Genomic DNA, 14,640 nt, shown 5'->3' with positions numbered 1-14,640 from the left:
GAAAAGTCAGAATAATAGTAGAGAGAATGATTTATTTCAGCTTTTATTTCTTTCATCACATTCCCAGTGGGTCAGAAGTTTACATACACTTTGTTAGTATTTGGTAGCATTGCCTTTAAATTGTTTAACTTGGGTCAAATGTTTTGGGTATCCTTCCACAAGCTTCTCACAATAAGCTGTTGGAATTTTGTCCCATTCTTCCAGACAGAACTGGTGTAACTGAGTCAGGTTTGTAGGCCTCCTTGCTCACACACGCTTTTTCAGTTCTGCCCACAAATTTTCTATCGGATTGAGGTCAGGGCTTTGTGATGCCCACTCAAATACCTTGACTTTGTTGTCCTTAAGCCATTTTGCCACAACTTTGGAGGTATGCTTGGAGTCATTGTTCATTTGGAAGACCCATTTGCGACCGAGCTTTAACTTCCTGGCTGATGTCTTGAGATGTTGCTCCAATATATCCACATAATTTTCCTTCCTCATGATGCCATCTATTTTGTGAAGTGCACCAGTCCCTCCTGCAGCAAAGCACCCCCACAACATGATGCTGCCACTCCCATGCTTCACGGTTGGGATGGTGTTCTTTGGCTTGCAAGCCTCACCCTTTTTCCTCCAAACATAACGTTGGTCATTATGGCCAAACAGTTCAATTTTTGATTCATCAGTCCAGAGGACATTTCTCCAAAAGTAAGATCTTTGTCCCCATGTGCACTTGTAAACTGTAGTCTGGCTTTTTTATGGCGGTTTTGGAGCAGTGGCTTCTTCCTTGCTGAGCAGCCTTTCAGGTTATGTCGATATAGGACTCGTTTTTACTGTGGATATAGATACTTGTGTACCTGTTTCCTCCAGCATCTTCACAAGGTCCTTTGCTGTTGTTCTGGGATTGATTTGCACTTTTCGCACCAAACTACGTTCATCTGTAGGAGACCGAATGCGTCTCCTTCCTGAGCGGTATGATGGCTGTGTGGTCCCATGGTGTTTATACTTGCGTACTATTGTTTGTACAGATGAACGTGGAACCTTCAGGCATTTGGAAATTGCTCCCAAGGATGAACCAGACTTGTGGAGGTCCACAGTTTTTTTCCTGAGGTCTTGGCTGATTTCTTTTGATTTTCCAATGATGTCAATCAAAGAGGCACTGAATTTGAAGGTAGGCCTTAAATTACATCCACAGGTACACCTCCAATTCAGTACACCTCCTATCAGAAGCTAATTTTTTAAAGGCTTGACATCATTTTCTGGAATTTTCCAAGCTGCTTAAAGGCGCAGTTAACTTAGTGTATGTAAACGTCTGTCACACTGTAATTGTGATATAGTCAATTAAAAGTAAAACAATCTGTCTGTAAACAATTGTTGGATAAATTACTCATGTCATGCACAAAGTAGATGTCCTAAACGACTTGTCAAAACTATAGTTTGCTAATATTAAATCTGTGGAGTGGTTAAAAAATTAGTTTTAATGACTTCAACCTAAGTGTATGTAAACTAATGACTTCAACTGTATATGTTAGATTTTAGTAATGGGTTTTGATAAACTCACTTATTGGTAACATATGTGAAAGCATCTGTCAAATTCACTGTATTTTTAAAGCACATAAATGAAAATAAAAGTGCGTTCTGCTTTTGTTCTGGTACGCAACATTTTTCAGACAATGGTGAAAATGTATGTTGAATCATTTTGGTGCAACAATTAATTGATTTTTGTTGCTATGTTTGTCCTGTCAGGAGGTTGTTCCGCTGAGTTCTCCATCAGCTGAAGGCTCCGTCATCAAGGTGGATAATCTGGAGGAGTTTGTGCTGCGTCCGGCTCCACGTGGGGTCACGGTAAAATGCTGCATCAACCGGGATAAGAAGGGCATGGACCGCGGCCTCTACCCCACATACTTCATGCACCTCCAGAGGGAAGACGGCAAGGTCTGAAGAGCTGGAGCTCCGTCACATTCACACATTCTGTTCTGCTTACGTTTATCCCTCTGTTGCTCAATCTCTTTCTCTCTCTTCAGGTGTTTTTACTGGCTGGACGGAAGAGGAAAAAGAGCAAAACATCAAACTATCTGATCACAGTAGACGCCACAGATATGTCCCGAGAGAGCGAGAGCTTCATTGGTAAACTGAGGTCAGACTTTTCTTTCTCCGTGTACCTCACTTCATCTTGGGTGATCCGATCGCAAGTGCCCAGTCACGATATGAGTAGGGCTGGGTTACAAAAACAAAAAAATGTTTTCTATTTAATTGCAATCTTCATTTAACCCTTTTGGGCCCACAAGAAAAAATATAATTATCAAAATATTGATAACTACAGTCTTGACCAACATAAAATAGGTATCGTTTGAAAGCTTAGAAGCTCTATTTACAATGCATGTAGACATTATGACCAAAACTGAACAAGTGCTTTGAAATTTGAAGACAAATCATAAGTTTTCTGTTTTGATAATTTATTAATAATTTTGCACTTTACATATTATTGTAATCAGTAAATACATCAAACTGATCAAATAGTCATGTGTCATATGTTGTTGGAAAGCTCTCAAAGAGTAGAATACAACCAGCCTATTTGTTTTACTCACAGACAAAAATATAGCGAGTAATAGCTAAATATATATCTTTGACAATTATGTTGGTGTTGCTTATATGCTGCATTTTTGCTTATAACTTCAAGGAAAATAAATGGAACATAAAATATCACATACCATTACTTAGAGGAGGTGATTATCTTTCAAACGAGCCCACACTCAAGGTAATCGGATGCATAGATCATTAGATAATTGACACAAAGCACAATGTGCACACAGCATCTTCTTATCTGGCATCTTGCAATCTGGTTGAAAACATGTTAGCTTTCCTGGATCAGATGACGTCATCGGAAATTATGTAGCGTCATGGAATGCTAAACCAATCGGATTGGGTTCAGATCGGTGCAAAAAGTCATCCATATTTGGGCAGAGAGTCACGTGATCAATCACTCTAATTACATGTGATTGGTGACTGTTACATATGGCCACCAAGTACATGACAATGATGACTCAAATGACACAGAATGAAACTCATTCTGTGAAATCTCATTACTTAAATCATGTCTGCATGCTATGCAAACCTTTAGTTATTGTTGTGTTTGCATGTGTAATTAGTTCTTGTGTACAATTATTATGTTTTATTTGTTTGGAGACGTTTTTAGACACTATTATAAATTCGTTTTGTAATACTGTAACTTTTGATTACTTTGTCGTATCAACACAACATTTTTTTCAGATACAGATGACAAGATTGGGAACAAAACAAGCAGTTTTTCAGAGCCACATTATTTACACCCAGAGATATAAAATGTTAAATCAGAAAAATAAAAAAGTTCTAAGCTCACGTTTTGTTTTTTTCCAGCATTTTCTTAGGCTGAGAGTCTCAGACTGTATCATAATCTATATCATTAAAATATTTGAAAAGAGTTATTTTCAATGATATCAAACACCTGACCCTCCTTGTGTTTTGTTTTGTTTTTGTCAAGTTATAAGCCTTTGAACACCTTCAGAGCTTAAAGGGTTAAACAGCATCCTGATATCGATTCTTAAAATTGATAAATGCAATGGATTCTATGCCAGGAGTATTGAGTGTTATTAAATTGGTACTGAGAATTTTCAAATTGCTTTCATATGTAAACAGAATGGACATTATAAGCGAAATACACCTAAATTAATTGAAATCTAATTGAATCAAGAGCTTGTGAATAAGAATCGAATCATGAAATCTGTGTCGATACCCAGCCCTAAATATGAGTTCTCACGTAATGAGTACTTTTATATCATGGTAATGGTATATTATAAAGAAATTGTTATTTTAGCTGGAAATGTAATAAAACAATATATTGAACAAGTATGCCTATTTTAAACATTTACTTCCTAATATTGTGCTTAATAGCACCTCTTAATAAGAAGTTCTTACTCATCTTGACTTGTTGGGACATGTCCCGTTCTATATTTTCACGACTCATGTAAATAATGAAAAACTGATAGCCACGTTTATACTGTATATCAAGTGTAGAATGAATGTTTTGTCAAAATCTCTACTAGTTTACCGCGATTCCGCCAGGCAAGTTTATAGTAGTTTTAAATGCATTAATTTAGATTTTATTTCTGTTTCATTTTCAATTTGTTGGTTAGTTTTACCTTCATTTAAGTTTTTCAATATTTTCTAATATACGTTTAGTTTTAGTTTTACAGTACATTAAGTTATTTTTAATTTTTTATCCCTTTTTCTCCCCAATTTGGAATGCCCAATTCCCAATGCGTTCTAAGTCCTCGTGGTGGCGTAGTGACTCGCCTCAGTCTGGGTGGCAGGAGGATGAATCTCACATCTGAGACCGTCAATCCGTGCATCTTATCACGTGGCTTGTTGAGCGCGTTACCATGGAGACATAGCGCGTGTGGAGGCTTCACGCTATTCTCTGCGACATCCACGCAAAACTCACCACGCCCCCCACCGAGAGCGAGAACCACATTATAGCGACCACGAGGAGGTTACCCCATGTGACTCTACCCACCCTAGCAACCGGGCCAATTTGGTTGCTTAGGAGACCTGGCTGGAGTACATTAAGTTAATTTTAGTATTTATTTTAAGGGATTAATTTGAGAATGGGGAAATAAGCATTTGTGTAATGTGGGTTGTATAGCTGGACTCCCTTATCAAATATCCAATATTGATTATCGTAGATCATTAACGATTCTTTTAATACTTTTAAGGAAGAAATATTGTGCTAATGCAGTGAGGTCAAACGGATGTCTAGTGGCATTCTCATGTATCGATACTGGCGAGTTTAAGTAAAAATTATACTGCAACAAAAACAAAAAATAACTGGGTTATTTAAATATTATTTTAGTTAATTATAGAGCCATAATAGGTATTTTAGTGTATATATATATATATATATATATTATATCATTTATTTATTTATTTTAATTTTTTTACATTTAGTTTTAAGATAAAAACTTTATAAGCCACCCGGTCCTAATGTTGAGTGTTTTCTGCAGGTCTAATCTGATGGGCACGAAGTTTACCATCTATGATAATGGCACAAACCCGTGTAAAGCTCCCGGAGCTCTGCTGGAAGAAAACAATATGCGTCAGGAGCTCGCCGCTATCTGTTACGTGAGTCTGTTTATCTTTCTCTCTGTTTCCCAGTGTTTGGACACTACTTATTGTTGTGTGTTTGTGTGTGTTCTCTTTACAGGAGACTAATGTTCTGGGTTTTAAGGGGCCGCGGAAGATGACCGTGATTATTCCTGGCATGAATATGAATTTCGAACGGGTTCTGGTTCGGCCCGCTTGTGTGAGTCTCACACACTGGCAGTCAAATCATCATTATGTGTTTAGACTGAATGATAAATGAGCGATCTGTGTGTTTTTTTAGGAGCAGGAGTCTCTGTTGAGTAAATGGCAGAATCATTCGCTGGAGAATCTGATCGAGCTGCATAATAAAGCGCCGGTGTGGAATGACGACACGCAGTCTTACGTGCTGAACTTTCACGGTAGAGTCACACAGGCCTCCGTCAAGAACTTTCAGATCGTCCACGACAACGACCGTAAGTTACCTGAGATCCTGTTCTGTGCGCATGTGTGGAGCTCGTGATACAATGTTTTCAGCGGTTAAAATTTAGCAACGTTTATATTGTTCTCAACCCATTGGCAAATAGGGTTTACTAGTTTTAACTATATAACTCACCACATTTTGTTAGATTTCCTAGAATTATCTTACGTTATTCTGCTTCCCAAGTAATTTTGACTTGTTTTAAGGATGTTTCGGTATTTTTAAGGGAAAATAAGACAAAAATACTCAGGAAGAAAATTATTTTTTGCACACATCCGCGCAATTCCAAACATTTATAACTGTTAAGTTATTATACAAATCTAAAAATGTGACAGTATCACAGAAAAAGACATAACAGTGTTAAAAAAAAATAGAATTCTCAAAATAATAATAATTAAAATGTAGCAATATTCAAATTCACTGGGTTCCAAAAATAAATAAAATAAATATAATAAAAAAATAAAATAATTAAATAATAAAAAAAATAAAAATTAATTCACAATAAATAAAAAATAAACATTAACTATGTACATTATATTGGTGCATATAAATGTAACAGTTTTAAATATAAAACATTACTTTGTTACTTTTAACTTGATTTTTTACTTCTTGCATTAAACATTTTGAATCTACTTGGCAACAGTGGCTGTTTAGTTGAAATGATGTCAAATAAATCACTCTTTTAAGCCATATCAGGGCAGAAGTATTGAGATATCGAAATGTAAATTCTGTTGGCATATCGTCTTCTCCGAGTCAACTCGAGATACTTTGCTGAAAGTGTACAACTCAGACCTGCCGTGTTTCTCTCTGATTGTGCTGTTGTGATTGTGAGTTTGTGTCTCTAGCTGACTACATCGTGATGCAGTTTGGCCGTGTGGCAGAGGACATCTTTACTCTGGACTATAACTACCCCATGTGTGCCCTGCAGGCCTTCGCTATCGGCCTGTCTAGCTTCGACAGCAAACTCGCCTGCGAGTGACCCTGTGACCCTGTCTCAGCCCAACACACACACAAACACCTCTTCTGCTCAGGACACAAGAGTTATTCAGTGTGTGTACAGATGCAGAACTAAAGTGAGATAATGAATTCTGTCCTCTCAAGGAAACACGTGAAATATTTTTTCGTTCCTGCTTTTGCAAACAAGAACAATTTCATTTTGTTAGAGTTATCGTGCTGGTGATCTTCCAAAAGAGAAGACGTTCTCACCGAACGCTGGATTGATGCTTTAATGGACCAGTAGACTAGAAACTAAGAGACATTCTGCAACGAAGAAAATATATGTAGGTTTTTATAATATCTTCTGTGGTGTTGTGTAAGTGTCTGATGGATTTCGATTTGTGTAAATTGTTTTGGTGAATCTCCAGGTCATATTTCAACCTAAAATCAAAAGAAAAAAGTAGAAATGATATTTTACTTATGTTTAAATGTTGACATTTTTAAGACCATTCATTTTTTGCATTGTGAAATTATTTATAATTTTATGACAGTTAAGCACAACCCCCCAATTCTCATTACTGTTATGTGGAAAAAAACAATGGATTATTTAAATTGCTAAATTGCAAAAAAATAAAAAAGCTTTATTTTTTTATGCAAAACATAATTTCTGTTCTTTTGAGTGAAATGTGACCTGAACATGTTTTAAAGAGATTTACTGGTTTACCTTTTTAATTTGGATGATTTTGATGTATTTTTATATTTGTGTCAGAATACTTTTTTTTTTTTTTTTTTCTAAAATAGTGGACCACAAATGTTCTTTTCAGATGTCTTTGCTTACAAAAAAAATCCCAAGAAATGTTTTTTATTTTTTATTTTTTTTGGGGTATGTTTTTCCAAAAAGATGGATTATTTGCCACTTTCAACCTCCACGTTAAAAAAACAAAAAGAAGCCGTAACCTTTCCTCTTGTGTCCTTTCGTTAACCTTGTAACACTGACACACACTTCAGAAAATCCTTCTGGTTGTGACAGCTGCTGCATGGACTGTGAAAGTTGCTGTCGTGTAAATAGTGCATGAACGCCGTGTCACGAAAAAGTGTTTATATCATGAGAAACTACAAAAAGGGAAATTCAAGCACATTTGTTCCTATTCAGCTGTTGTTTCTATTGATGTGATTGTGAGTGTTGATATTCATGATGTGAGTCTGTCAGCGCAGTGTATTTTAAACTAATAACCAGACTGTACAAGTTGTATTTTATGATGAATACAATAATTAAAGGTCATAAATATTGAAAGACTACATTACTTTGGATCCTGATAGAGTGACAGACGGGGTTGGAAATAAAATATTTATCATTAAAGATCCTGCTTTGTTTATGTTGCCTTTACAAAGCCACTGTTATAGTACACAGTTAAAAGCGATTTTAGCCGTTCTACTTTCACGAGACTGAGCTGTTGAATTAGCCACACCCCCTCTTTCCAAAACCCAAAGATACCAAATGAGCTTTATAGAACCTGACATTGTGCAGAAACGCTCAAAACCAACAGCAGCAAAATAGCGCCCTCTACTGACAACTGTTATGAACAACATGGCATAAAAATGTCATTAAGCCTCAATAATTCGCTGCATCTACAATACTGTGAGAACGAGCGAAATGAAAAGCGTCAGAGACCTCTTTGTTTGCTGTTTACAGAGTCTAGAGCTGTCACAGAGACCGGCGAGATATCTCACAACATTTATTTCATTAATATCAGTGATACATTTTCTGCATCATTATTTTCACTCAATTGTGGAGTTGCTTTCCGTCATATCTGCTGTCGACACGCTCTGTCCAACGTTACAAACAAAGGATCATCTTTATGCCAAGTTTTTCACTGGTAAATGCGACTTTTTGCATAAATTGTATTGATTGTAATGAGCAATAATCAAATCTGCTCTCCTAGAAGGTCTCTCTCACTAGCGTTAGGAAGTCCATTTAATTTTAGCGAATCGGTTTGTACGAACGTTTCGTTTTGATGAACCGGTTCACTTGAATCATCGTTTAAATGACTGTCCCAGAGCGACATTTTACTGCCTTTTTATTCTGATTGTTTATCTTACTCATTTTAACTAATTTTTTTTAATGATTTAATACTGCGAATTATCACTATGTTTTCAGTGTTTTTTTGAGTTCCTGTAAGTCAGGACCAGTGTTTTTAGGGTTGCATTGGAGAAAGACCTGGAAAAATTATGTAAAGAGAACCCAAATAGTACAAAAAATCCCCACAAGATGGCAGTATGTATCCATGTAAAGTAATTTCAGCTTCTCTAAAGAACATTTCATGTTTTTTTTAGCGTCTCTTTTTACATTTGTTTTAAAATATAAAAAACCCACCCAAAAAGTGGGTGCCAAAAATGTGCATATACAGCCTTGAACGTGTGCAGCAAGCTGAAAATAGTCTGACTACATTTTCTATGCATTTGTGTCACAGCAGTTTGTGTGCTTTTATTTCATTAGTGTGTTTTTCTCCAGCATATAGTAACTAAGAGTCCTACAGGTACACAGAGTGCAGCTCTGGCACTTATTAATTACAATAGGGTACTTCGACTGTTTGTTATCAAGCCTCTTCTTAAAGGGACAGTTCACCCAATAATGAAAGTCCTGTCATCATGTACTCAGCCTCATGTCGGCTTTCTTCTGCGGAACATAGTCATATACATTTGGAATGAGATGATTTTTGCATGCACTATTCCTTTAATAAACCCACAGAAAGGAAGAGAGATGGAGAAAGGAAAAATGAAAGATAGGAGGCATGCGCTGTAATATTTGTGGGGATCAGGTGTTTCTGTCTGAATTCTGATGTGCACGCTCATCTCCCAGGACTCTCCTGTTCTGTCTGCTGCGCTCCACGTGGGAAGCAACACTTCCTCAACGCCTCTACAACACTGGCGCGGTTTCTTTGCCACCAATTTTGTCAGTGTCAGTTTTTTCTTTCTTCTATCTCACGTCACTGGACTGCTCTCTCTCAAACGATCCTAATGCTGAAATTGGCAAAACCGCCATCTAAACTCGAGCAAGTTGAGTGAGAAAGCTGGAAGGACTTGTAAACAGCTTTTGCATGAAAGGATGCATCTAAAAAAATTTTTGGTTAAAAAATCAAAATCAAAATTCTGTAATTATTTTCTCACCATGATGTTGTTCCAAACCTGTATGCTGTTATTTTTTCCACTGAACACAAAAGGAGAATTTTTGAAGAATCTTCACGCAGCTCTTTTCCATATAACGACAGTTCATAGTGACCAAGTCATGTTAAGCTCTAAAAAACACCTTTAAAGGGCAATAAAAGCAGTACATATGACTTACAATATTCCAAGTCTTCTGAAGTCATATGATAGCTTTTGTAACACCCCGAAATTTGGTTGTATATTCACATTTCTCAAATAATGACTTAAATTTCTTCTGTTTCTCACACAAAGCTACTGTATGTTTTCAGAAGACCCTGAATATAACGCATGCATTAAATGGACAAAATAATTAATTATTTTGTTCTTTTTGCAGCTTGACAGCTGTGTTTTGTGATGATTCTTCATAAATTCTTCATAAAATAACAGCTTAGGTGTTGGAAACTAAATGAGGGCTGTGTACACACTAATCCGTTTAAATTTGAGACCTTCTAATGTCATTGTTTTCCAAAGTACGCGGTTATGGAGAGCGTTTTCGGTGGAGGAAAATGTTGTTCCAGTGTGGATGACAGGTGTAAACACTGCAAAAAATCATTTTCTTACCGAGTATTTTTGTCTCTTTTTCCGCCAAAATTGTCTAAACATCCTTAAAACAAGAACAAATTATTTGAGAAGCAGAATGCCATAAGATATTAAGTCTTGCTTTCAAAGAAATTTAACAAAATTTGATGGGGTTTATGCTTAAAACTAGAAAAATTAGCCAATTGGCTGGGAAATATAAACGTATTTCCCCATTTGAATCAAGTTTTTTTTTTTTTTCGTATTGGCAAATTTTTGTTAAATTCTGTTACTAACTTTCTCTGAAAACAATCTAAAATATAGCTGCAAGCAGCAATTTTGGGGCCAAGCACACCAACGTATGGCATGTACGAAAGTGTCTCTGGACATCACTATGACTTTAAGAAATGCAGCATAAAAAACATAGATAGAATTGCTGAAATTCAAATGCAATTAATTATAAATTCTGACCATTAGTTCAGAGGTCAGGGTGTTGTCATTATGTAACACACAAAGTGTAATGATAATTCGGCAAAGTGTTGCAGAGATACAGCATCAGATGCTTTTTTGGTGACTTGCCATCAAATTTGTTGGTGCGCTAATCGAGAACCATTTTGTCTATCGAAAAGCTTTTGCTAAATTTTTGTCGTGAGTGTCCCTAGATGATACGCGACAAATTACGTGCAAATCGGACTTACGGCATAGGAGGAGTTTAAAAAAAAGTAGGTTTTCAATGAAATTCAAAATTGCAGACAGGAAGTATGGCTGACCATGGCAAATTTGGTATCGGCGTATTCGGCATGACCGAAATAATCTAAAGAGAGCAGTGACAGGACGATAGGCTAAAACAATCAAACGTTAGAAGCATTTTTAAACATTTCGATATAACTTTTAACCACAAGGTGGCGCAAAACTTTATAGGTACCCTCAGAGCATAGTGCCGATGATGCATACAGAGATTTGTAATGGTACACCGATGCGTATATAAAATACAGCATTTTACGACAAAATTAAAAATGGCCAAAAATTAGCTATCATTTGACTCGTTGTACCCCAAGGAGTCTAAAGAGAACAGCCTCGTAATTTTAGGCCAATCTATTCAGAAGTTATAAGCAAAAATAGCCATTTTTCATATCTCCAGACCACTAGGTGGCGCTGTGCATAAATGCTGCAGGTACCCTCAAGTCATGATGGCTATTACATTTACCAAGTTTCGTATCAATACGCCAAAGCATTGTGAAGATACAGCGTCACGTCCATTTTGGCGTGCTCGCCGTCAAATTCGTTGAAGCGTTATTCGAGAACAGTTTGATCTATCAAAAAGCTTTTGATATATTTTCCTCCCCAGTGTCCCTAGATAATGCACAACAAATTTCGTGCAAATCGGACATACATTTGAAAAAGTAGGTTTTTCAGAAAATGTTAAATGGCGGAAAATCTAGTGGGTGGAAATTGAAACCATGGTGTGCTTTCGACTCGGCATGAGAGATGGAATCAGAGGAAAAAAGAATTTTGATTATAGGCTGCAAAAGTTATAATTATAAACATGCGAGAAACTTTGAACAGTTGGTGGCGCTAGAGGGTTGGCGTTAGAGACCCCAAATTTAGGTCCTCTATCAGTGTGCCAAATTTCACATCTTTCTTATGTACGGTTTTATGGGCTGCCATAGACTTCAATGGCGGAATAATAATAATAAGAAGAACACTAATAAACACAATTGGCGCCTATGCACTTTCATTGCTTGACCCCCAAATATCTCACGCCATTCTGCTTCTCAAGCACATTTTTCTTGTTTTAAGAATGTTTAGATACTTTTGCTGGAAAATAAAAAAATATTCATTAAGAAAATATTTTTTGGAGTGAATGTAGAGCAATGTATGTGTTTTCAAATGAAAATAGATTAGTGTGCATATGGCAGAGGTTGATAATGACAGATTTTTCATTTCGGGTAAACAAAAAGAGAAAAATACTGGCTGTATTTTTTAATTTGCTGCCATTTTTGGCATCGTGAAGTAAACCGCTTTATTCAAATTCAGTCTCTCATCAACAAATTAATTATCGCCTGTCATCAGGCCATCTTTACATGCCCTCCACATTTGTGTTTCTCGAGCCACGGTCTGTGTGTGATGGAAATCAGAGTGCATCTCATTTGAGTTTTCACACATGAATTCAGACCTCCACAGAAATTGGATTAAATGCACAATTTCACGAGATGGACCAGAGCTGCTTACTAAGTGCCAGTCACCTTTGAATTAAAGTCTCGTCTCTGCTGTGAGCGGTGGCACATGTAGACAAAAAGACCGTCATTGCCAAGGGCAAAGAGACAGATTTAGACACTAAGTATGACTCTTGATATGCAGGTGCATCGGTCGCTTGCTTTCATCCAATGCTGATTATGTACCATAGGAAAGAAATATTGCAAATGTCTTTCATGTTCAGAAATAAAAAATAAATAAAATCAAGACTTGATTAGCATATCACGAGTATAGACAAACACGATGTGCTTAAGCTAACACACAAACAATTATAATCTTTCATGTCTTTATTGAACACATCCCTTTAAACATTCATGTGGAAAAAGTAAGTGAACCCTTGGATTTAATAACTGGTCGATCCTCCTTTGGCATCGACAACCTCAACCAAGTGTTTCCAGTAGCTGCGGATTAGACCTGCACAACGTTCAGAAGGAATTTTGGAGCATTCTTCCTTACAGAACTGCTTCAGCTCAGACATATTCTTAGGATGTCTGGTGTCTCTCTTGATGTCATTCCACGGCATCTCTATTGGGTTAAGGTCTAGGCTCTGACTGGGACACTCCAAAAGATGGATTTTCCTTTTTTGAAGCCATTCTGTAGTGGGTTTACTTTGATGTTTAGGGTCATTGTCCTGCTGCATCACCCAACTTCTACTGAGCTTCAGCTGGCACACAGACACCCTGACAATATCCTGTTGGATATCTTAATATCCCTTGATGATGGCAAGCGGTCCAGGCCCCAAAGCGGCAAAGCAGCCCCAAATTATGATGCTCCCTCCACCGTACTTCACCGCTGGGATGATGTTTTCATGTTGGTATGCAGTGCCCTTTTTACGCCATACGTAGTGCTGCATGTTCTTCCCAAACAATTCAACCTTACTTTCATCAGTCCACAAAACATTTTCCCAGTAGTGTTGTGGAGTGTCAAAGTGGTCTTTGTGCAAACTTCAGTTGTGCAGCAATGTTTTTGTTAGAAAGCAGTGGCTTCCTTCATGATGTCCTGCCATGGACACCATACCTGTTTAATGTTTTCCATATAGTAGACTCATGAACAGAGATGTCAACCAGTTCCAATGATTCCTTCAAGTCTTTAGCTGTCACTCTCCCTTTCCAGCTTTATGCAAAGCAACAATTCTTGATCGTAGGTCCTCTGAGATCTCTTTATAGCGAGGCATGTTACACGTTGGCAGACACTCCTTTGTTCATTATTGAAACTTTGATGAAGATCATTTAAAGTTATACTGTACATAAATGCAGATAATGTCACTGTACATGTATAGATATACTGTATCCTGTATATAATTCTCACCGACAGTTTAAGCGTTCCGTCTGTGCTATTTTTAATTATCGGTTGGTTTATTTCAATATGAGTCAGATGGACGCAGATGGATTTTTAGAATGCTGCGTCCATTTAAAAGTAGCTGAAATGTATCTTATTTTAATACGGAGTTTACGTACGGATCAGGAGGCATGATAAATTGACTTTTTTATAACACTTTATTTTTTATAGAATTAATCGCACTAAATGAACCTGTTAAATCGACATCCTTCATTATTACATATTGCTTAAAGATTATAAAGGCCATTTTTTTTCCATTGGTATAACATTCACTGATTAATTGTGCACAATAATACCAGGAATTTGTATTTAAACGGTAAATAGGATCCATTTAGATTTCTTGTTGACTTTAAGTCTCCTGAGCTATGGAAAAGCAAGCGTTGACCAATGACATTTTTACATGGTGAACATATCTTCCTTTTTCTCACTTACTCTGGGTTTAAAAGAGTAACATCAATTCACAAAATCAGAGATGACACAGCAGCGCAATTGCAGTGAAGCGCTCGCCACCGCAATCTCATCTGTCTTTTAAAACAGTGAGAAAGAGAAGTATTGTAGGGTTGTGTTCAGGAAATGCATTTGTAGCCTGAAATCTCTCAAACTGTTGATGTAGAGAGCCATATGTTTTGAGCTGACAGCATGGAGAAATGAACGGGATCTCTGGGAGTGGATGGAGATTGGGTTCTAGTGCACATACTGGCTGAGATCTGACACACACACACAAGTAAGTATAGAGTGATGAATATGAACATGAAAAGGGACACATATACACAATCATACTTAAAGGAGTTGTATCACACATTATTTTCATTTGATTA

At 36.9% G+C, this 14,640-nt stretch overlaps 1 protein-coding gene across 1 annotated transcript in view; it reads left to right on the top strand.

Moving 5' to 3' along the window:
- The window catches only part of LOC127435201 (tubby-related protein 3-like), a 17,693-nt gene extending 9,858 nt beyond the window's left edge, over positions 1 to 7,835 (top strand). The window contains exons 8-13 of the mRNA XM_051688474.1: positions 1,723 to 1,911; positions 2,001 to 2,113; positions 5,016 to 5,133; positions 5,216 to 5,314; positions 5,396 to 5,567; positions 6,418 to 7,835. Coding sequence (XP_051544434.1) covers positions 1,723 to 1,911; positions 2,001 to 2,113; positions 5,016 to 5,133; positions 5,216 to 5,314; positions 5,396 to 5,567; positions 6,418 to 6,551 — 825 coding nt within the window. The 3' untranslated portion in view covers positions 6,552 to 7,835. The remainder of the gene's footprint in view (positions 1 to 1,722; positions 1,912 to 2,000; positions 2,114 to 5,015; positions 5,134 to 5,215; positions 5,315 to 5,395; positions 5,568 to 6,417) is intronic.
- The last annotated feature ends 6,805 nt before the right edge of the window (positions 7,836 to 14,640 follow it).

Source organism: Myxocyprinus asiaticus, chromosome 45 (genome assembly GCF_019703515.2).
Source record: "Myxocyprinus asiaticus isolate MX2 ecotype Aquarium Trade chromosome 45, UBuf_Myxa_2, whole genome shotgun sequence".
Classification (NCBI taxonomy): Eukaryota; Metazoa; Chordata; class Actinopteri; order Cypriniformes; family Catostomidae; genus Myxocyprinus; species Myxocyprinus asiaticus.
Note: the sequence above shows the minus strand (reverse complement) of the source record. Positions and strands in the feature narration are given on the sequence as shown.